Genomic DNA, 24766 nt, shown 5'->3' on the forward strand with positions numbered 1-24766 from the left:
GCCTGTATATTCAGCTTGTATACTCCAGCAGGGTATACGCGACAATTTGGTGGAGGTGCTGGGTATAAGTATGTTTCCTGCAAGCGAAAAGTTATGTCTAATTCATCCTGCGCGAGTAAATTCATGATATATATATACACACACACATTAAATGTACTTCGGCAGAAAGTAGCAAAAGAAGAAAGAGTTGGAGCCACGGTGCTTGTAACACAGTTGAAGAGAACGCATCAGTGTCTATACTGGTAAAGGAATCATCATCAACATTTGTGGCCACAATAGCAACAACAGACGATCCCTCACTGCATTCGTTTTTGGACATACCCAGGTTCAGTGGGTACTTGTGCTCCAGCCAAGCCGTGTCGTCGATGTACAAGCAATTCTTTGGGAACAAGAACCAGCGGAACGCGTGTCCGCGCAGCGTTAAGGCGACTCCTGGCCGCCTTCTGAGGAGACGCCAACCTTGAGTGAGGAACACGGCGTTCCACGAACAGCCACTTGCGCCTTTCGTGAGAGCCTCTGCATGCAAGCCAGGTATGAGTGACGTATATTAGGAACGCCGCGTGCACATGGTTGCCTTGTAGAAAAAAAAATTAAATTATGGGGTTTCACGTGCCAAAACCACTTTCTGATTATGACGTACGCCGTAGTGGAGGACTCCGGAAATTTCGACCACATGGGGTTTTTTAACGTGCACCTAAATCTAAGTACACGGGTGTGGTTGCCTTCTATAGTATCCCACAACGGTGCAGAGAAGATACTTGCTCGGCTCGCTGCAAAGGGGACATAGCACCAGCGCATAAGAAAGGACACGGACAGTAACATGAGAAAGACGCACCGAACGCTTGGGTTTCATGTTCCTGTCGGTGTCCTTGTTTACGCGCTAGTGCAATATGTCCGCTTATACGAATAACCGCCAACTAGCCCACCTTTCTGCCTTAAATGCTCGCTGCAAGCCGGTGTCATTACGCATGACCTGATGAACGTGACCTGTGTCCCGCGTTTTCTGCCACAAAAATAAGTGAAGGTCAAGTCGTTCATTCAGCTCGATACCACAGCTCATACCAAACCGCGTCCCAGTTCACGCTCCTAGTTGTTGAAAACTGTAATGTACGAGTATGAGACCTATATGGTATCCAGTTATCAGTCCAATCCCTCCGGCATTACTTTAGTCCTTTAATTACTTGGCTGATTAAACGATATTAATTAAGCAAATTTGTGACTTTTGAAATAAGGACGCGTTTTATGATCGGAACGCTGTTATTGCGTTCCAAAATATCCGATTCAGTCTTTTTAGTGCTCTAAGGTCTGCGCAGTGGCGCAGCCAGGAATTATTCTCACTGGGGAGGGTGGGAAAGCAGGGAGCTACTGTTGTCGCACGACGCTTTATGCTCGGTATTCCTAGTACACAGATATAATTTTTGTCTTGGATTGGAGTAGGTGCCGGGGTGTGGGGGAGTAGGAACGTTTTCGGGTGCTACGCCCCTGCTGGTCCTGCTTAATTATTTTAATGCGAATCATTCTTTGGCTGATCCAGGGCACCTTCCGGTAGGTAGGTAGGTCCCTGTCTCGCCTCGTTTCGTGAGACGCGAGGAAGGAAGACGTGAGAGAGCAGAATTAAGAGGAAGCTTTAGCTCGAGTGCTCCTATCTAAATACATGTAAAAGGAGAATTCGTTTTTATCGGAAATTACGGCACCAAATTTGACAGGGTTTGTTGCATTTAAAAGAAAAACTTAAAATCTAGTGACTGTTTGTTTCGGATTTCTGATTTAGATCGTCAATTCTTTACTAAAAATGGGCAAAAATCGAGAATTTTCAAAATACGAAACTATCAAATTTACAACTCTGTAACTCAGCAACGAAAATTGATAATACAATCCCGTGAATTGCATCTAATAGTACATCTAAAGCGGACAAAATTGATATGTTACACATGAATCTAAAAAAAAAAAAATAGTAATATGGAAATACAGCTTTCGCAGAACCCTTGTAGCCAACGTAACAAATTCACGTAAGATGTAAAATAACATATAGAATTTGTCCGCTTTGAATGAGCTAATGGATGCAGTTCACAGAACCGCGATATATGTTCTTGATGCAGAGCTATGAATTTGTAAACTTCGTGCTTCTATTTTTTTCAAACGTTCGAATACTTGAAAATCTTTCCAACAAAATTCAGGCCCTAAATAGAAATCCCGCTTCCAACAGTCACTAGAATTTAACTTTCTCTCTCAAATGCAACAAATTTCATTAAAATTGGTCAAGGGGTTATTTCATAAAAACGTTTTTGCGTTTTACATGTATTTGAATAGGCCGCGTATAGGAGTTGGGCCCGAGCTAAAGCTTCCTCTTAAGGCATTACAGCGCTGCTGCCGTGTGTCTTGCCTTCTTCACGTACCCCGTCATTTAGCGCCGCTTTCCGAGAATGAACGAACACCAGCTCGCCAAAATTTCAATACTACTGCATAGAGCTTCCTGCAAAAAAAAAAAAAAAAAGCCTCTACAGGAACTGCAAGTATATGGCCATTCGGCCAGTATGGGAATGACGGTAGCCACAAGTCTTATGAGTAGTACTCTTCAAACGACTTTGTAGCTTTGCGAATTGCTCATCTTCAACAAAAGATTTACTTGTAAGTACTAAAGTTTGCAATGATTACATATGCGTGTACTCTAACTGCTTTCATACGTTTGAATATATGCAAATGCTTGGAAATAGATAAATGTAAACCGTGACAGATAAGGTCCTCGAGAGCGTACCGTCTGGCGCCACAAACACGAAGATTAGGCAAATCCATGCTACCGCTGCGGTCATTCCAATGGCAGTGGAAACGATCGCTTTTTGCGCCTTTTCTGGCTTACCAAGCCTCGCGGTAAAAGCGGCGTTTTTGTTATTGTATAAGGGTAATTATACTTGCACAGTCGACGCTCATTGATTACACCCTCGGTTAATTCAACTTTTTTTGCTTAATTCTAACGCACTGAGATGTCACGGCAAGAAACCATACACTTTTATGGAAGAAAAACCCGTTTAGTTCGAACGCCAAAGCATGCTCGGCTTCGGTTAATTCGACCCCCACGGGCGCCTCCTCATGTGCGCAGGGGTTAATAAAAACTCTAAAGCACAAGAAATTCAGTAGTCGACGCTACCGCTTCCCTGTAGGCGACGGTCAGTGGGGACTGCAACTTGTTCTGTAGTGATAACGAAGACTTGCGCTGTGCCCTGAGCGATGTCTGTTATGGCGATTTTGTCAGCGCCGATGACAGTGTTGAGGATTGTGGGCCACTGATTGGAGGACGGCGAGTATAGTTGTTGTAATACAACATTTAAGTAGTCTATCGACGAGTACAGAATACTTCAAGGAATAATAAAAAAAAAAAAGATTCAAATCCATTCACTTTGCCGTCGTCTGTTGATTCAACCAAAGCTTGCGGTCCAGCACCAGTCGAATTACAGGGAGGCGACTGTACGTGCAGTCGAAACTATTTTTCTCTTTAGTGTCGCTTTAAATGTATATGCCTGTGCGTCGTACTTCTCTCAGCATACTCACTGTTCTTCCTTAGTCAAACACCAACATGGCGTTCGTCCACGTGGCGCCGCTGCGTTGACGTCTCGGAGTGTGCATCTGCACGAACTGGTGTTTGCATTTCGGCACCGCTTAATTGGGTAACTGCGAACGGTACAGCGCACAAACATTGCGTGACAATAAATTTGCCTGAGATTGCGCATTACGTGGGGTGGAAACAAAGGCAATTGAACGCTTCACGAAAGCTGCTAGTGCCAACGTGTGCGCTGAACTTACATAAACTTTGGCTATAATAATAATAATAATAATAATAATAATAATAATAATAATAATAATAATAATAATAATAATAATAATAATAATAATAATAATAATAATAGTAATAAAAATTATTATTATTATCATCATCATCATCATCATTGTATTCCCCTGCCGGTTTCTTTTTTTCTGAAGTATGCGTGCGCCAGCACTTATACCTCTCGGTTGTTCTTGGGCACGGTAAATAAATGATTGATTCGTTTATTAATTAATGGAGCGATTGATTATTTGGAGAGGAATCCTGCTGATAGCAAAATGGCGTTGCGTTTGTATTTATAAACCCGTCACGTATAATTCAGACTTCTTAATGCTGATCGTGGATACGTCTCGCATGTGGTACCTCGGCATAAGTCACAGTGGCCTCCGAGATCGCAACATCACCTTGTGCCAGTGCGATCTCGGAGGCTACGGTCCCGGCCAATACGTGTGATCTATGCTAAATCTGCCTATGCTTTCACTCTTTCTTCGTAGCGCCAGCCCAGAGTGAAGTAGCCTGATCGGCTCCGGGCAAAACGAGAGGAAGACTGCGTGATGATCCCGCACCGGCTGCTACGGTTCCGGCGCCGCCGATGCCTGCTGCTGATGGTGATGCCGATGCTCGGCGTGATGCTCTTCCGCTGCAAAGTTTACCTGCGGCCGTCGCACTCCACTTCACATCCGGGAGGTTCGGCTTCAAGCGGAGGTCGTTTGGAACGGCCAGTTCCAGTGGACCACCGCATTCACACCACGGGTTGCCAGGTGCCGCAGTTCGACCCGTTAGACCCGTCCGTCAAGCCCTACGTCCGCCGCCATCTTGAGGGCGGCGGTTGGTGCCAAGGAAAGCCTAACTTCCTATCCATCAGGTGCGGCTCTCGCCTTTACAGCGCGTTGTACAGTGCACTTTCCTTTGGCGTATCTGTGTTTTATGCATTGTTCTTACATCGGGATTTTCTCTTAATGAAAAAAAAAAAAACCGTATTTCCTATAATTCCCATATGCAATAACATAAATGACATATGGGAAAAGCAGGCTTTTATATCGGATCCTATATATTTCGTATCACAGTATTGGATATGGGTTGTGTGGGGCGCATGAGTTCTTGTTCAATAGGGTTGTCGGAGAATGCGATATCACAATACATGTTGAATGCTTTGGTGTTTAGGCGCGTTTTACTGAATTAACCTTTTCTTGTAAATTTTTGTTGGCGTGACGTAATAAGAGAGGTTGGCTCCTTTAGGTGGCGCCGACTATACTTCTCGTCGCTTGGCAAAGAAAGAAAAAATACATTATCGCATAATTTGTCGCAAAATGTGCGACATGTGTATCGCAAAATATAGTTAGCCAGCGTGAAGAGAATCTTCTGTCGATGAGTACGGGAACCCACAGAAGGTATACGTTACACGGTTGCGTATGCAAATACAAGTACATCGAATGGCCGAGAATACATGCAGAATTCACAGTTTCGCAAACTAGTGCACAAAATTCAAGTACTGTATAGTTGACAACGTAATACGCTGCTTTTGTTGCATTTTCGCTGTCCTCTCCTGTACACCCATCGCACATAAATTGGCATAAAAATATTCCAGTAAGCAGTAAGGTTCCACCTGTACGCTTATGTGGATGCTTTAATTTTCCCAACAGTTTCAATTGCGGACCATGCCATTCCTGGTCATCCACAGCCGGAACTATTGGGGAATGAACCCTTGACGGTTTTGTGAAGTTTCCTATGGGCAGTCTTTATTATTATTATTATTATTATTATTATAATAATTATTATTATTATTATTATTATTATTATTATTATTATTATTATTTACAGCCGAATATTTCCCGTGTTTTGTTTGATGAAGTAAGTTCTTCTATTGAAAGTGTAATATCTTCCCATAGCAAGCGCAGAGTAATCTTTCTTGGTGATTTTAACACACCTGAAGTTGATAGGAACACGCTTAGATATTCCCATTAGAATCATTATATAGAGAAGAAATGCACCCTGTTGTTGAACTTTCTGTCCTTATGTTCCCTTCAGCAGCATAACTTGATCGCCAATTCATGTGTCAACATTCATGTGGACATTCATGCGTTTTAGACCTTTGCATCTCGAATGCTCTAGTTTTAGATGTCTCTCGTTCTGACACGCGCCTTGTACGTCCCGATAAGTTTAATGCGTCACTGAAGACAACCACCTCTGTGTCAGCCCTGAGGCAGGGCTCCTCCAGTGGCATAAATGAATCCTGTCGGTTTGTTTTCAAGCGTGGTGATTACCTTGGTTTACATTGTGGGAGGCGTGGGACGAGGTAGCCGCCGTGGCCACTGTTTATTTAGGCCGGCCAGCCAGTGGGATCTCGGGAGCGGCAGCTACCGCTTCGGTCGAGCGCTTCTCGCGCTCCCTGCACGTGAGCCGTCTTCTTCACCGGCTCTGGAGGTGATTGTTGCTCCGCTGCAGGGCCCCGGCTTCCTAGCGCTATTGAAATATGCGTATGATTGAAATATAATACGATTGAAATATGAGCAAAAAGGCGCACGTTGTTTTATGCGTTGCAACTTGGAAAGCAGAGTTGAGGCGTATTGGCCGGTTTTTGGCGCGTGCCAAGAGCTCAAGAGCGCGCAAGGGTGGCAGTGGCGTTGGTAGTGTCCTTGGTAGTGGCAGTGGCAGTAGTTGGTAGTGTTGGATTCCGCAATCCGAGACAGATGTACCAGGCAGCACGGGAAGCGTATACGTTGTGAGCGAGACGCAGCCGCAGTGATGCCGTAGTGCGAAATCACGACCTGCCGCAGGTTCTTGTAGATGCCCGGGCCTGGTAGAAGTCGGAGCACCGAAAGAAGACCGTCTGGCGGCTCGCCACTTGCGTGGAAATAGCGCAAGTGCTGGTTACTCACGTTGTTGACGTAAAAGCGATTCTCGAGGTGAAGAAACCGGATGGTAGAGCTGCTACAAAACTTCGGTAGGCCATGCATCCGCGGAAGGTGCGAGCGCAGAACATCGGAAGGCTAGCCTGCTGCTGCTTGCGGTGAAATCTCGAATGCCGATAGCAACAGGGTTGCGGTGGTCGCTGGAGGGGAGCAGCGGCCACCGCTGCAAATTTGCAGTGGAGCCGGTGGCAGAGCCTCTTAATCGGTGATGAGTGAAGTGCTCCCGAATGGAAAGCGAACAGCTTGCGGGAACGTCCAAGGAAGGAGAGCGACGGGCCGTAGAGTAGCCGAAAGCACTTGCGTTTGGCCCAGTGAATTGCTTGGAAAGAGTAGTCGCCCAGCAGCCTTTGAGCTGGGGAGAAGGCCAGCGGACCGGGTAGAGGTTTGATTATGCAAAAGAGAGGTGAGGCGTGCAGACAGGACACAAGACTAGAGAAGTGGACAACACGAACGCCTCACCTCTTTTTTTACATAATGAATTCTTACCAACTAGCTCAGCTTTCTGTTGTTCTAGATGTTTGATGCTGGGGCCGGCGCTTGTCGACTACCGGCACGGGTGGACGTAGGTGATGTGGGGCGGCAATACGCAGAATGACGCGATAGTTCAAATGGCGAGAGCTGTTGTTTATCGAGCGCCCGCTGGAGCAGAGTGAGCGCTCGAGGTGACGTAGTTAGCAAGGACGCCTGCCCGCAACTCCTCGTAGAAGTCGGGGCCGGGGGGGTGTTTACCGGGGCCCGGAACGCATACGGAGCCTGGAACCTTGTTGAGAAGGTAGTGGCCGTCAAGCTGGATGAACCAGATGTGCGGCATGTCGACGTAGAATTTCCGGACACCCTATAACCGTGGGACGTCTGCCGGACTGCGTGTGGCCACGTCACTCGCCTTGGTAGAATCGGTGCACTAACGCTGGCATGGCTGCAGCTCGGTTGTCGGGTGTCGCCCATTTGTGGGAGGCGGTGCGACGAGGTAGCCGCCGTGGCCGCTGTTTATTTAGGCTGGCCAGCCATGGGGCCGCGGGATCTCGGAGGCGGCAGCTACCACTGAAGTCGAGCGCGCTAGCGTGTTCTTTTTTCTCGCGCACCCTGCACGTGAGCCCTCTTCTTCACCAGCTCTGGAGGTGATAGTCGCGCCGCTACAATATGATTTCTTGTCCACCACCGATTAGTCACTGGTTACACAAAACCAATGTTTATGACCAAGTAAATCAGTTAGCGGAGCTCGTTTTGAGCAGTATACCCAAGATACTTTCCCCAGTACAGACCTAAACGCTCTAAATATCCCCACTGGTTCTCGCCTGAATTCATAATTGCCCTAAGACATGTGCCTACCGTATGCTATGCGACAAAATACCACTTTTTTCTTGGCTTTGCATCCGCGATGTGGCAGTAGTGCGTTCATGACCCCAGAGAACTTCCGGTCAGCCATTTTAGACAGTCCGGTTAGCCAAGAAAAAAGTGCTATTTTGTCGCATGGTATACGGTAGGCACATATTCTTGATGTTTTCAGATATAAAGAACGTGCGCCGTGCGTCCAGCTCATGTATGGGCTTTTTTTTGTTGTTGTTGTTGTTGCACTTAACACTACCATTCACTTTTCAAACACTCCGGCTCCCCAACAAAACTGGCGCCAGCTGGAGGGTCCTATACATTTATAGGCTATTGTAACGTGTTCTTCCGTAGGGCTTAACCGGAAGTCTTCTGGGAACTGTTTGCAAACATGAAAATTGTTTATTGGGTCACCATCGAGCTGTCGCCAGGTAACGCTATTTTCGAGGGCACGGTGCGTGTCACTGGTTGAAGCCATGACTACGCTGAACGATATCAGCCGCAACGATAGATGCACCTCGATGTCCTCTTGCACGTGGGGTCAGTGGCTTGAGAAATGCTGCTACTGTCTCCGTACTTACGAACAGCAGATGTGAATCATGCTCCTTGAATACGCAGCATGGCATCTCAACGTGGGTACTGCGATGTTCGAATAAAGAGCTTCGAATTCGACTGAGGAAATATATTTCGTTGCTGAATGACCAAAAAACAGTTTATAGGGTTTTGCGTGCCAAAATCACGACGATATGATTAAGAGGCACACCGTAGTCGGGGGCTCAGGATTAATTTTGAACATCTGATGTTCTTTAATGTGCGCCCAATGTACGGTACACGTGTGTGTATTTTTTTTTTTTTTCATTTTCGCTCACATCGAAATGCGGCCGCCGCGTCCGGGATGTGAACCCGTTACCTCGGGCCCAGCAGCGCATAGTGCCAAAGGCACTACGCCACCACGGCCGGAGCTTCACGATTTTCCTTCGCAAACAAATTTGCTTGTGCGAAATACGCAACAAGGTATTGTTCTCTCTGCACCATTGTGCATTTGGATCACGCCATTTACATGGACTTCACAAAAGCGAGTCGTGTCGGTTCGACGCGATGAAATACGTCTGTCGGGATGACAAAAACGTTAGAGTGGAACGGCTGGCGTTACAGAGTCTGCACGATTGCGCGGGAACGGAACGACATAGTCCGACCAGCCGGCAAAGTGCATGGGTTCTAGTTGCCGCACCTCGCTGGTGCGTGGAACGCAAATTCTATATTGATGTACAGTGTACCCATACGATATGCGTTACAGCTAACATTATCTAAGATTGAAAAAGCGAAGGATCACTTTGAACAAAGAAAAATAAGTACTTATTGTTCTCAGGTGCGCTGAGGAGACACTAGTAATTTTTGTCGGTGACATCCAATTAGTTAAACAAATAATTAGCTGCCTCGTTATTTTCTGCCCTAAGCTGACAAGGCGTCTATTAAGAAATTATAGACAATTATCCGAATCGTCAAACTGGGCTGTTTGACGATGAACATGCTGATACTTTCTAGTCATCGTACTGCAGCCTAGTGAATAAAAAGAAACATTAGAAAACAATAAATTCACATATATTTATTTTTTATTTTGAAGAAGGCAGATGATGTCAGTCTAGAATAAAGTATTTCATTGCATTGCAAGCATTCGGTGGCTGTAAGCCAGTATGGCAGCCCCGAAGAGATACAGAACGGGAACATCTATGCTGAATCTAAGCTTGCTTGTAAAGACCCCAAGCAACCTCCTTAAAACTGTTTCACATGCTGCGACTGGAGCGACGAAAATCGGTGCAGTCGCAACATGTGAAACAACCTTTCCGCTTGTTGAGCGAGATGCCATTTTCGAAAAAGAAAACCGCGAAATAGCTCCCGAAACAGCTCACAGTGGACCCATGCAAAGATAACCTTTATTCCCAAGCCAGGCAAGCCGCTAGATCTAAAATACCTACGTATGATTTCACTCACTTCATGTCTAGGTAAGCTCTTCGAACATGTCATACCAGAAACGCTCCAACAGCATATGCAAACACATAATTTCTTCCCTCACACAATGATTGGCTTCCGCGGGCATCTATCCACGCATGACGTCATGCTTCAGCTCTCTGAAGATGTCCTGCACCCCCAGCATGCCAAACGCACAAGAGCCATACTAGCACTCGACTTCACCAAGGCCTTTGACAATCTGGAACATACCGCAGTGCTGGACGCCTTATCCGATCTACACGTAGGCGGGAGAACTCACGCCTATATCACAGCTTTCCTACAGGCCAGGAGTGCGGTCCTTACTGTGGGAGAACTGACAACAGACAAGCTCCAACTGTGTAGCAGAAGTACACCGCAAGGGTCAGTGCTCTCGCCACGCCTCTTCAACCTTACTCTCATTCTCATGGCCAGAGACATGGAAAATATTCCCAACCTCTCGCACTCCCTCTATGTAGATCATATTACCTTGTGGACCACTACAGGCAGCATAGGCGACATGGAGGCGACCTTGCAAGCAGGGACCGATGTGGTTGTGGGGCGGGCTAAGGCAATAGGCCTCGCGTGCTCCCCCAACAAGTCGTAACTTCTTGTTCTCCATCCCGCCAAGAGTCGCACAAACCCAACTCCACCCCCAGCATCCGTATCCACATGAGGACCTACTCCATTCCAGAGGTCACACAGCTACGAGTGCTTGGCATGGTCATGCAGAACAACGGCAGACACACGGCGAATATGAACAAACTTACCACCACAGTATATCACACTATGCGCCTGATTAAGCGGATAGCCAATAGACACAATGGGATGAGAGAGCATGACTTGAGTAAGTTAGTGCAGGCCTTTGTCATAAGCAGAGTAGTATACTCGCTCCCATACCTACATCTCAACCGAGCGGAAACGGAAAAAGTGGATGCCCTTATACGTCAAGCGTATAAGACAGCACTTAACTTCCCCAGACACACGCCAAATTAGCGCCTCGTTCGCATGGGTGTACATAACACGTTTTATGAGCTCACGGAAGCTCATCGCACAGCCCAAATTGACAGCCTGTCCTCTATCACCACAGATCGCCACATCCTGGACAAACGAACTAATCTCGACTTCCAAGGCCAATCGTACATGTCCCTTACCATCAGACTACAAAACTGCATCACTATTCTCCCCCTGCCTAAAAACATGCACCCCGTGCATTACGAGGCGCGCAGGTAGACCAGGGCAAAAGCCCTCTACAAACAACACCAGCACGACCACCTCACTGTGTGTGTCGACACCACTAGCTACCCACAGAAACCGGTCTTTGCCTTAAGTGTACTGTCACATCAACTTAGTTACACCTTAGGAGGCTGCCAACTTAGGAGGCTGCCATAGCCCCGGTATCTCAACCATCACTGCCAGGGTTATCCTTAGCGACTCAAAAACTGCAATCCGCCACTACTCCAAAGGCCGAGTTCATGACCCGGCACGGAAAATTCTCAATCACCAGACCCCCCTCAGACCAATTAAGCTCATCTGGGTGCCCGCGCACGCAGGCCATCCAGGCAATGAGATGGCCCATTCTATCGCTCGAGTAGCCGTCAACAGAGCCACGCCGTCCGATGACCTAGATAACGCCGGAGACCGATTGTTAGAATATCATGAGATCACCCTCCACTACCGCGAAATGCAGTTGAGATATCCTCCCCCACATAAATCCTTAACGAAATTCCAGCAAATTACCTAAAGCCAGCTTCAGGCACAAACCTTGCCCTCTCCAGCTTTTCTCGCCCGGTTCATTCAGGCCTATATCGCCAGGAATGTACGCTCTGCGGCGCGCCTAGAGCCAACTTCCATCACAGAATGTTCTTATGCCCTGAGCTCCAGCCACCCTCTGAGCGGCCACTCACCGACGTCGAGGGATGGGAGACCGCGGTGTCTAGCTGCAACCCAGCCGACCAAAGACGGCTGGTGGACTGGGCTCTGAGGGTCGCCGAGGGCCACAAACTCCCGGACACCCTACGCGCTTCTGAGCCCTCTCACAAGTAATGTTGTAAAAAGGGTCAAGTAATAAATGTTTACCACCACCACCACCACCACCATCGCTCTAATTACAAGGTGCAACTGACGCGACATCACATTCAAAGAGCGGACACTCTACGCCCAAATATGGTGACCGTAGCTGATACACGAACGCACGAATACGTCGAAACGCGCGATTTCAATAGTCGCAGTGGTTCAATATAAACAAGGACGTGATGACGTATTCCTCATTTTACGCCCTATACTGTAGAGACCAGTTAATTATAAAAGATATCTAGCGTACACTCTAGTATATATATATATATATATATATATATATATATATATATGTGTGTGTGTGTGTGTGTGTGTGTGTGTGTGTGTGTGTGTGTGTGTGTGTGCGTGTGCGTGTGTGTGTGTGTGTGTGTGCGTGCGCGCCCGCTGGAGAAAGCTTAAAGTTTCAGTTCTGATTTTATTTATTGGCCTAATGGCGATTTTTTGCACCCATACATTACACGTTGTTATTTAGGTTCAATTTAGAATGGCTCACTTTCTGACTGCTCTTATTAGTGGGTAAGTGCGGCTGCTTTGGGTGAAGAAAGAAGAAGGTGGAGTCTGGTCGGTGTCACAACTGGAATAATCCATCAATTTCTTGGTCAATCTCTATTAGTGGGTAGGCGCCGCATGCTGTATAGGAAAGAACAGCAGCGTCTTTTAGCATAATAATAATCGTCGTCATCGTCATCATCATCGTCATCATCATCATCATCGTATGTTTCCCCTCGAACGGTCGAGACGTGGACCACAAGTAAAAACGGCGTTCCACGCAAAGTACTTGCTACTGTCTCGAAGAACCTGCATGCTGAAAGTCAGATCCAAGCCACGTAAGTAACACCGCATGGTTGTCGTACAGAGTATTCCATAACGCGGACAGGGGCCATGTGAGTCTTCGATTTGACGTCCCAGACTGCCCAATATCACAGTCGAACGCTCGGTTTCAGTGACCATTAGAATCGAAGGTGATCGGAAACCGCGAGCACCATTAATTGTCTCCATTCCACGAGCTGGCAAAATGAATCCAATTAGACAGGCGCATATCTATGGCCTTTGCTTTCAATGGTAATTGAAAGCGCGAATGTCTCTGCGGTGTAAGACTTCCCAAGGTGCTGCTTTCAGCCGATGAGCACTGGCATAGTCAGCGTGGGCACAACTAAAAATCGGAGAGACCAAGGAGAAGCCTCTGATAACGTATAGTCGCTGCAGCATTTAGGATTTTTGCCCCATGGCCCCGACATGAGGGGTGTTTGCCGTCATGCTGTCGGGCTCGCTCGAATGTTAATCACTCGCGTCATCGTACCGATTTGGGCTAACTTACCCTTAGGGGACTTTACCCGACCCGCTGAGCCAAACGTATGTAAGCGCTTGCGGACCGTGTAGGCAGGGTTCTTGCAAACGGTAGTCAGTCGGAGTTAACGCGGGTGTGGTGTCGACTTGGGTCAACTTGCCCATGCGGAACTTTGCCCCGCCCGTTCGGCCACTGCCAGATGCATGTATAGTAAGCGCTTCCGGGCCTAATTGGCAAAAACGAAGGTTTTTCTTATTCAAGCCTGTTTATTATAACAAGTCCTCCTCCTCGCTTGACTGCTGTCATGAAGGGTTGACAAGATATATGAGTAGTTCTGGCATCTTAGAGTTGGGCCACGAGACCGGAATTAGTGGGATTTTTTGGCAACAAGATGATTCACTGAACGTTAGCAAGTCTAAAGGGTCTCTGTCGATATCTATAGGGAGGACGCTCAAGTCTACCACCCATGCCATGCACCTTAGTCCAGGAGCTATCATTGTGAGCAACAACTGAATTGAATGAATGAATGAATGAATGAATGAATGAATGAATGAATGAATGAATGAATGAATGAATGAATGAGCAAGTTCGAGCAGCGGTGGTGTCGATACAACAGCGGTAGCTTGTACCACACCGCGGCATATATAGTCTTGCCGTTTTTTGGCTGTTTTAAGGAGACACTAGAGAGAGAAATATTTTGAGCTGTGTTAGTAAATTAGGCTTCCACAACGCCAAAAGCATCCACTATCACTGCGAGAATAAGCTCGGTTAGCCAGAAACTGCGGAAGAACGAAATACGGGTACTCGGCGATGCTACCATGAATTTGCCGTAGCAGGACGCTGTAGCGTAATGGATTTTAATAGCTTCTGATCGAGCTTGCATATTTATTTTATTGGCAGTAATGGAATACATCGTGGCCTAAAGGAGCCAAAGATCGAACTCGGCAAGTTTCCCGAACTTTGGCTGCGGCGCAACGCCCCATAACAAAGAAATACTTTGAAATCCGTGACGTCCCATCTCGGGACTGCACCAGTTTCGAAATGATAATTTTCAGTGTTCGACGAGATGCCTTGTTGATCTTGAAATTCGTGATAACCCAGCCGTGCACACCGACACGGAGATATCAGCGCTAAATTCAAGAAATGCGACTTTGATAACGTTCTCTGCCTATTGGAAGAGAACGTTAAGTCTAGCAGGTTTATTGTTATAAACCTGTTAGCCGAAATTAACGAAAACAGTGTTATGAAAGAACACATTATCAGTCTAAAATGATTGCGTTTCTCTTTAGTGTGTTTTTAACACGGCGTTACCCGTTCCGCGTGGCGCGTTAAGTGCGTGCGGGAAGGTGTCACCTATAGCGCGTTAAAAGGTGCAGCAGCTTATCTCCCTTGCGATATAGCATTATCGGCATTAGTGGTAGCTGTAATTCATACAAAGCTGTCTGGTGTCTGCCTATTGTGCAGCGTTGGCTCAGGGTGAAGTAACCTGTTCACCTCCGGGTTCAACGAGATGACGGCCTCCATGACGACGCTTTATCAGCTGCTAATGCTACGACGCCGGTGCCTACCGTCGACGCTTGCGGCGCTGCTCTTCGGCAGCGCAGTATTCCACTACCTGTTGGATTCGTGGTCCACTACACGCACAGGGCGTCCGTGCTTAGTGGACGGCAGGAGGGTGCGGCCAACTCCAGTAGGCTACCGTATTCTGACCGCAGGTTGTACGGTGCCCCAGTTCGACCCATTCGACCCGTCCGTGGAGCCTTACTTCCGCCGTCGCCTTAACCGCAGCTGGTGCGACGGAAAGCCCAACTTCCTCTACACTAGGTGCGACCGCCAGTCGCGGCAAAACCTCCTCTACACGTTGCTAAATCGGAGATTTACGACATCGAGTTGCTAAACTGCTCAGATCAGCTGATTAGATTAATACTATTTAATGGAGTATACTGACACGGCATTTCCGACTTCACAATTTTTTTTTTTTTGCGTTAGATGAAAATCATGGATCAAGAACTCCTAGAAAGAAAAAATCGTGTAGGAAGCATCGACGATGACTGCAAACGTAAGCGAATAGCACGAACTAGCGAGAGAGAGAGAGAGAGAGAGAGAGAAAGAACCAAAGTTCTCCTTGCCAAGTCCGACCACCGACCAACCACGAAAAACGGCCTAAAGAGCCAAAGAAAGCACTCGCTTTAAATATACTGCCAAGCCTAAGATAATGTTAAATAATTTACTATAACAGATTTCTGCGAACCGCTTACGGTTTCGTTTCCTAGGAGGTGTGTTGCTTGACGTCATGACGCAACAGGTGGTCACGTTTAAGTAGGACATCAAGACGTTATGGTGCTCGCTCCACCTCGCTCGGCGGCCTGCTATGCTGCTGCTATATCGGGCCGCTCAACAAGGTTACTACCTAGACTGCGGCTATACGTACACATAAAGGTCTTCCTCAAAGACAGATCGCGCATCACCCCGGTCAACTAGTATAGGACTATACTTCATTCCGCTTCATCGATTGTTCGTTTCCACGCAATGCCGTTACCCGAAGTATGATGTTCTTGGCAAGCATGACCTTTAGGTGTCATTATTTGGTGCTACTAAAATAATAACTAAACCACGTAGAAATGTCGTCCTCGGTTGTTTGTGTGCATGCGTGTGCGTGCGTGCGTGTGTGCGTGCGTGTGCGTGCGTGTGTGTGTATGTGCGTGTGTGCGTGTGTGTGTGTGTGTGTGTGTGTGTTTGTGTGTGTGTGTGTGTGTGTGTGTGTGCGTGTGCGTGTGCGTGTGTGTGTGTGTGTGTTATTTTACCTGGGTAGTAAGCGCTAACCTGCGCCGTTACTAGCTCCGGCTGTACGAATATCTTAACGAACTTTGTGACAAGCTGTTGCTAGCTTTTATTTAGTAACTGACACAACCTTTTTTTCTAAGAGTATGTAAAGTGTAAGGAACGTTTGAAACATTAAGTCGGTACTTCGTCTTTGAAGAATGCCAGTCAGAATGGCGAAGGGGAGACTTAGCTTGAAAAGAGGACGAAAACATTGAATTGAAAGTGCGACCCACAGGCGAACTTGGAGAGTTTCGGCCCCTTGAAGTTATAGTTATCGGTATTCTAATGCGGATTCCACGCGGCTTCGAATTCTTACCGTCCTTCCCGCCGTTCCTCTCGCGCTTGAAGCAGTGACACTGAGCAGATGCAGGAAAATGTCCTCCGTGCTCTGCCTGCCACTGCTTTCAGCTTTGTTGTCGGTGAGCGCGTGCTATACTTGGTTCCACGCATAGCGTGAAACAAGGCTGCGAAAACTAGCAAGAGCTCTTGAATGCAGTAGGTGCGTTCGTAACGAGAAATACTTCGGTGCTTCTTGCAAGCGATAGCGCGAAATTGTTCTTTATTTAGATGAGGTAATAAATGAAAAACTAAAAGCTTCAATCCTCATATCTTTAGTATACGACACTTAGCAAAATCTTCTAGATCATTTTGCTTTCTGTGTTTTTTTTTCGGATGTTTCATAAGCAGACCGTCGTGGCAGCGTCACGCACAGGCTTGCGCAAGCATCCGTGACTACACGGGCTGACCACGATGCTTGACCACAAAACACTATTGGATCTTGCCGTTGAGTGCGGGAATTGGCCGACGTTGAGGAGGATTTTGAGATGACACTGAAGGTTTACATTATTTACAGTAATAAGACAAAGTAATGAACAGTCATAAAGTCATCGATGGCCGGCAGCAAATCGGACGCTGCGGCCCGTGGCAAGAAGCACGAAAGAAATGAATGAATGAATGAATGAATGAATGAATGAATGAATGAAGGAATGCTTGTCTCTTCTTCCTGTCTCTCGCTTTTAACCCCTTTGGTCTCTCGGTTTCACGTCATTTTCGGCCAATCGTCGAGCCCGCTCAGGTGTGGTCATTTTCCTGCAATGGTAGGCGCCCGTGCAAGTGCAGTCACATTCAGCTGATGGGGTCACTCCGAGGGCTCCACTGTGACTTACTTACGGGTGACTTACAACCAGCGTTGCCTTGGCGTTGCCTCCCCGTCTGAAAGCGCTCAGCAGGAGGAGACGGGTTGTTTTCGAACGAGCTTTCAGAGCTGAAAAACCGCTTTGTTCGGAACCAAGATTACCTGGAACCGTGCCAGGCTCCCGTGGCACTTTCGGGAAGAGCCAAGCAGGGGCAGATGCAGGGCACTCTACACTTGACTGTCATCTTTTGGCGCTGAGGCCGGGTTACCTGTGCTCTTTTCAACGCCGGCGGTCCGCGAGTTCCGCGGCGCGTCCCGTGCGCCGGCAGTATCCGAGCCTGCAGCGTCCGGCGTGCCACAGATGGCTGTTTGGCCGATACGAGAGTTGCAATGAGGTTCTGTCTGTGACAGGAAACTATTGCGTCCATATGGACCCAGGCACAGTATGGCGTGGTACGGTGTGGAGCGGTGTGGTGCTGGGGTGTGTCGTTGCGAACGAGCACTACACCCATTTTAATATTGTGGCTAGTGCCATCTACCAAATCGGCTTTGCCAATAGCCATTTCATGCTTACATCTATTCTCGCTTACGGGAGAGCCAGTATATTTTTTTCCTTGCATCGAGGGCGTGTCAGTTTGTCTCATGCTTGCCTAGCGGCAGCTAACGCTTTGGGACGCTGTATTAAACTGCTCCCCCGCCCCGGGGTCAGCCCTTTCCTTTTCTCGTAGCAGAACACTACGAAGGCTGTGCGAGACATTGTACCGCCTTCCGTTTCGGCCCAAATTTTACCGCTTCTTTGTGGAGGAAGAAATTCGCCAACGATTACCATACTTCTTAATGCGAAATCTATACGTGTTTTCATTTCGCGATATATTGGCAGGCGCGGATAATGTCTCATGCGGCACATTGCAGACGGAGCGAAGTGTGCCGCGACTGCCACGTTATAATCGAGAGATCGCGAGCGGCAGCGTGTGCGACGCGTGGGCGCGATTCATAGCAGCCGCCGCAGACAGGCCTCTGCTCATGAAGTACTTTGTTTCCATAGATGGCATCGGTGGAAAGACGACGGCACGCTACTCTGGCGCCATTTCGTAGCGGTCGTCGCCGCAGAGCCCGTCTTGCGTGGCACCAAGCTTGTTAGAGCGTAGCTCCTAGGCATCCGTTTCTGCGTTGAGCGTCGGCGTGCCTCGGCGTCGTTCCTCGGCGTAACCGAGTGAACGGCCACAGCGAAAGCTGAAAGCGAACACGGAGCGCAGTGGGGGATGAAAGAAGAGAGCGCGAAGAGAAAAGTGGAGGAGGAGGCACAGCGAAAGCACGAGGCGGAAAATGGAGCATGACAGTATGGCGAAAGGCGAGGAGGAAAGCAGAGTGCCGCAGGGGACTACGAGATGGCACCACAGTATTTGTAACCTGATTGTATGCTCGACGTGAAGTGTCTACTACTTTCTAGAAGCCACGTGATTACACTGGAACGTTCGACGAGTCATGTATAAAACCGACACGCCTGACCCGATTTTCGACTATCGCCGACTCAGCTGGCCGCTATCGTTGTGCTTGTTACTTGTTTTGCAGCGCTTCGCTCTGTTTGCAACGTGCCGCACGAGACAGAGTGTCTGCGCCAGCCAATATATCGCGAAATGAAAAACACGAGTAAAGCTGCGCTCAAATTTCGCATTGGGGAGTATCGCAATCGTCGGTGAACTTTCTTCTCACGCTTTCGCCATACCCTCCTTTTCCGCTTTCCGCCTCATGGTTCCGCTGCACCCTCCTCCTCCGTTTTCCTCCTCGCTCTCTCTTCGCTATCGCCGTCTTTCAAGCCCCGCTGCGCTTCATGTTTGCTCTTACGTACTTAGCTGTGCTCGTTCGCTCGGTTACGCCGACGCTGGCGCTCAGCAAGGGAACGGGCCCCTAGGAGCTGCGCTCTAAAATTATGGACAAAGAGAGGAGACGGTACGTCTCCATTTTTTTTCTTGAACGGCACATGTATCAATAAGTTCCCGTTCTCTGTCCGTTGTAATTATTTTTATATTAGCAGTGCTTCGTCATGCTTAATGTCTTAGAAACTAGCCGACTCTTCAGTTATGAGCCATTTCATACAGCTTAGCGCGACGAAAGCCATCGGTGGCTGCAAGTGGCAACACAACGGTCCGTTTGCGTTCGCCATCGATGCCCAGAAACAGTCGTGTGCCGGACTCAACTAGAGTTGGTAAGCGCGAGGAAGGAGAATATGACCTTAAAGGAAGACTGATGCACTGGTAACATGGTAAAATGGCGACTACAAATCTCAGTGTTCGCCTTCAAAGCCCAAGCTCCGGAGCGGTACAGCTGCGGAGGCGAAGACAGGCAATTCCCATGGCACATGAAGCTCTTGCGTATGACCGGCTTCTTTATTAATGTTAGAACGGCCTGACAACAGCAAAGCAGCGTCGGAAATGTACAGTGCTCAGCGATTGAAACGCAATACTGGGAGCGCGCTGCTGCCAGCGTTTTTTTTTTTTTTTTTTTTTTTGCGCCAGAGATGATTTACAGGTGATCGCCATGGGACAAAATGCAGTCACAATGCGTCACAAAGCTGCTTGATTTCACTATATACCACAATGCATCAGCTCGGTTTCCCCAGCGCGTACAGTCGGCGCAAGAAGCAGCGGCGACCATGCGCTCCGAGCATCGCGTTTTACTTGCTGAGCACTGTACTTACTGTTGCCTGCGCGCAGTCTTTCCGCCGTTTCATCTGGTGAGGCCGCGATCAAAAATGATTGAAGTGAATGGCCTAACCGGCTTCAGTTATGTTTCAGTAAGTGTTCGTGCACCTAAAAACGCAACATGTTTGATCAGATTTGATTTCACGTTGTGTTTCAGCAACGCAAAACAGAAAGAAAAAGACGTCGGAACATATCAAATCAACGTACCTGGCGGCAGCGCCTGCTGAGCCCGGCCCGGCCGTCACATGCCACTACATTGACGTAGTAGTTCTGCGGAAACCCGCAAGGTGGAGAGAAGTAATGAATAAAGGGAAAATCAGACATCCACCCATTCGTAGCAATTGCTACAAACGAAACCCATACGGGTTCCTTTTTTTTTTTCTTCAACTATGAGGCTTTTCTTTCGAGGAACCCGTATGGGTTTCCTTTGTAGCAATTGCTACGAATGGGTGGATGTCTGATTTTCCCTTTATTCATGCCATTACATTCGTGGCCCTGCCGCATAAAGGCGCCACCGGTCCAAACTGGACCCGAGCCCGGTGCCTGAACAAGAAGCTCCCGTAGACACTAATACCAGAGTTCCCTCTAGTAATTTTTTGTAGAATACTACGTGGATGCAGCATGGTCTCCAAAATCAGGATAACATGCACCACCTGATCTTTTCACAGCGGCATTACCCCCCCCACCTTATAGGGGTTGAGAATTCCTTGTTTGGCGTCGGAGCAAGCGCGTTTGAGCCTTGACGTCTTTAGAAAACGGAACGAAAGTGACGAGGTATTAACGAAAGTGGCGGCCACAGCAGGCGATATTCTTTGGGGGCGAAGTTGTATGCGCTCCCTTTGACGTGCGCAGAAATAGTCTTAGGGGCTCAAGCGTTCGCGACCACACTATCTGGACCAAGCAGGCTTATTTATAGCATTCAAGAAACGCTGAAAAGGTCCGCTAAGCTAATTCTTCTTAAGTTTTAGCCCTGTTAAAATTTAGCGTCGTTATACATCCCTTTTGGCCCTCATTGGGCGCGTTTATTAGACGTCACGAGGGAAGAATGCGAGAAACTGGCACGTTACGCACACGCCAGACGTTTCAGAGAACGCTTTCAGCAGGATAGAAGCAATCGTGTGATTGCATGTGGCCTTTTAGGTAGCTGCGTTCGAAGACAAAGTTTGATCTCACCATCGGTCGCGCCTTTCTGTATAGCATCAGAGGCGGACTTCGCCCCCCACCTTGGGGCTATCTAACAGAAAAGTAGTGTTGAGCGTAGCCGATTGCGTTACAGTGTAGTGGAAATCTCAAGTTTGTAAGAGACACTATGGTACAGAAACACCGCCTTAATAAATTAGGGTCCACAAGGTCTCCCGTGACGCATGTGCGCGCAGTTATCGCGACATCACACTTTTAAGTATCATACTCTCGCATATTCTCGCCGAGTTTTGTTGAATGTTCAGCATTGACAAAACTGAAACAAAGTCAAACCGAAGCAGTTATCGGAACTATGTAATCTGCTGCTGACGAAGCACCAAGTGGACAGAGCTGGTCGCGGAGCACTGCGCTTAAGTCAGACGTCCGAATCAGATACTACGTCTCTTCGCGTGTGCATCTAGGCTTCGAAAATGAATACAGGCCACTAAGGAGATATTACTTTCTGAGTAGCCAAAATTAGTCACTTACGCTGACAGATCTCGTTTTTCTGCAGGAAAGGCTACACAGCAATACTTGAAGAGGAGCTCGAGGAACACGGCGTGCGTCCGGAGGACCTGCTGTGCTTCTACCAAGAAATCAAACGAAATCAGACTGCTGCCAACCCCGAAAATGTTACCGCGTACGGGAACCGACAACCGCTTCTGTTCGACAACCCGTTGAAGGAGGAGTTTGTTTCTGTCGAATGCTCCACGAGACAGTCGCCAAACCAGACTTTTCACAGCCAGTTTCTCCTCAACCCGATTATCAAGAAAGATGTCGAGGAGCGCTGCGAAAAAGCGAATATCACCGTGCTCGACAAGTTGAGCGTCCTGTTGCTCGGCCTGGACTCGGTCTCGTACCTTAACCTGAACAGGCATCTACCCCGGACGGCGCAGTTCTTACGGGAAAAACTCGGTGCTTTCGAACTGCGCGGATACAATAAGATTGGTGACAACTCCTACCCGAACCAGCATGCCCTCCTCACTGGCTTAAAGTTCGCCGAGACATGGCGGTACGCGCCGGAAGGATTCTATGACAGCCTTACTTCGCGCTTAATCTGGCAGCAATATGGTGAACGGGGATACCGAACAATGTTCCTCGAGGATTGGGCGCAGTACGGTATCTTTTATCGCTTCGCTAATGGATTCTGGCGCCCTCCGGCCGATTACTATCCGCGACACATCATCATGGCCATGGAGAACTCGTCCAAGTGGATCACGGAAGAGACGTGGCAGCCCCGTTGTTTGGGACCCACGATGACGTCCGAGGAAATGTTGGATTACCTTGCTCGCTTCACTGACGCAATGGCCCAGCGACCTTTCTTTGCCTACGTATGGGTGAACGAAATCGCGCACAATTCCCTGAACAGCGCCGGGTACGCCGACGAACCCTTCTTGCGTCACCTCGAAACACTGCACGTTTCCGGTGCGCTCCACAACATGGTTCTCGTTTTCCTCAGCGACCACGGTTTGCGATTTGGTGACTCGCGTGCCACGTACATCGGCAAGTTCGAGGACCGCCAACCCTTCGCCTTCGTGGTCTTCCCGCAGCGGTTCCTCGATGCGAAACCGAAGGCGGCACGTAGTCTTCTTTACAACCAGTTCCGCCTGACTACTCCCTTCGACGTGCACGCGACGCTCACCGAGCTGCTGGACTACCCGAGCGTTGAGCGACCGCAGACTAGGTATGGCCGCAGCTTGCTGCACGAAATACCTGAGGCAAGGACGTGCGCCGACGCGCACATCGGACACCACTGGTGCGTGTGCAACGTCCGCGTCGATGTCACAGTGTCGAGAACGCTCGCCTTGGCAATGGCAAACCGCCTAGTCGCTTGGATCAACGGATTGGTGGCGCAGGCAACGCGAAAATGCGCCCAGTACCGGCTGCTCCGAGTGATGGACGTGACGGCGTTGCAGGTGACGTCGTCTGAGCTCGCGCACAACACGAGTCACTATTGGGTCACCGTCGAGGTGTCGCCAGGCAACGCTATTTTCGAGGGCACGGTGCGTATCACTGGTGACGCCTTGACTGTGCTGAACGATATCAGCCGCATTGATAGATGCACCTCGGTGTCCTACTGCGCGTGGAGTCACTGGCTTGAGAAATATTGCTACTGTCTCCGTACTTACGAACAGCAGATGTGAATCATGCTCCTTGACCATGCAGGAGGGCATGTTAACATTTATGCTGCGGTGTTCTTGTCCGAATAAATAGCTTCGAATTTGGCTCAGGAAATGTAAGAAAAAAAACATAAGACAGCTCGTGGCCCCCAGAGTTGTGTTATTTTTCGTTATTGTTGATTAATAATTTGTTCTCGCAAACTACTTTCATTGTGTGAAATACGAAACAAGGTAAACCGGTCTCTGTGTACCTGCGCGCTATTGCATGACTGCGTTTACATGGACCCGACAAAAGCGAATGGAATCGGTTTGATGGGCTGATATTCGTCTTTCGTGATCATGAAAACATCAGAGTGAAGAGCTGACGAATGAGTTGGTGCGCTTGCATGGGTACAGAACGACATGATCCGACCTGCTCGCGAGCTGCATGGTGTCGAGTTGCCGCATTTGGTAGTGCGTAAGACGCTGTCTCTATTCATAGTATACCCGTATGTACAGAATGTTACAGCTGAAATGAACTTAGTTCTAGAAAGAGAAGATCATTTTGTGCGAACGAAAGTTAAGTACATGATGCTCACGGTGGAGTTGAGAAGCCAGAAATATTTTTGTCCATGACAAAAAAATAAGCTGCCCTAATTTATGAGGCGGCAATGAAGAAGTCGTTTACAAGTATTCGAATAATGTAACTGTGCAACACACACACACACACACACACACAGACACACACACACACACACACACACACACACACACACACACACGCACACACGCACGCACGCACGCACGCACGCACGCACGCACGCACACACGCACGCACGCACGCACGCACACACGCACACACGCACGCGCGCGCGCAGGGCGCCACTTCCAACAATGTTTAATCAGGAAAAAACGCCGCTATTTTATACAGGGAGCGCAATCACAGTTTCTCAGTGCGCATTCGCGTTCAGGTACAGCAGTTCTTTGCGTGATTGTGAAATTGATACAACACTTACGCACTTATCACCTGCGTCAATGATCCTTTTGGCCTCAGTTATTAATCGAACCCATTTGTCATGTCTTCTGGCAACCACAGCGCAGGCGTGGAAGTCTGGCTTACATTTACAATTTCTACAATGAATCGCTAGGTGGCCCTCCATCCCAATGTTGACTTTGTGGTTATGTTGCCTCAGCCTGTCATTCAGGCACTGCTCCGTTTGGCCCACGAACTTCCTACCACAATCGAATGCAATCTCATAAACGACTCCTGCCTGACAATCTATGTATTTGTTATCGTGTTTTGTGACACAGGCCGATGCCTTGCGGAAAAAAGGGCTTGTCATTCTGCAGAGCTTAGAGAGCTTGCGCGGGGCAGAAAACACGACATTTACGTTGGCTCGCTTGACAATCTTTTTCAAATTGT

The 24766-nt window shown here is 48.3% G+C and overlaps 1 protein-coding gene across 2 annotated transcripts; it reads left to right on the forward strand.

Moving 5' to 3' along the window:
• Positions 1 to 237: 237 nt before the first annotated feature.
• Positions 238 to 24005, forward strand: LOC126518138 (uncharacterized). 2 transcript variants are annotated; one of them, XM_072286708.1, is made up of 3 exons: positions 238 to 531; positions 4312 to 4682; positions 21759 to 24005. In XM_072286708.1, the coding sequence occupies exons 2-3, from the start codon at positions 4372 to 4374 to the stop codon at positions 23386 to 23388; spliced, it is 1941 nt and encodes a 646-aa protein (XP_072142809.1). In that variant the 5' UTR covers positions 238 to 531; positions 4312 to 4371; the 3' UTR covers positions 23389 to 24005. The 2 variants fall into 2 exon arrangements, with proteins under 2 accessions (XP_072142809.1, XP_050023947.2); XM_050167990.3 differs by having other exon boundaries at positions 4318 to 4682.
• The last annotated feature ends 761 nt before the right edge of the window (positions 24006 to 24766 follow it).

Source organism: Dermacentor andersoni, chromosome 3 (assembly GCF_023375885.2).
Source record: "Dermacentor andersoni chromosome 3, qqDerAnde1_hic_scaffold, whole genome shotgun sequence".
In the NCBI taxonomy this organism is placed as follows: domain Eukaryota; kingdom Metazoa; phylum Arthropoda; class Arachnida; order Ixodida; family Ixodidae; genus Dermacentor; species Dermacentor andersoni.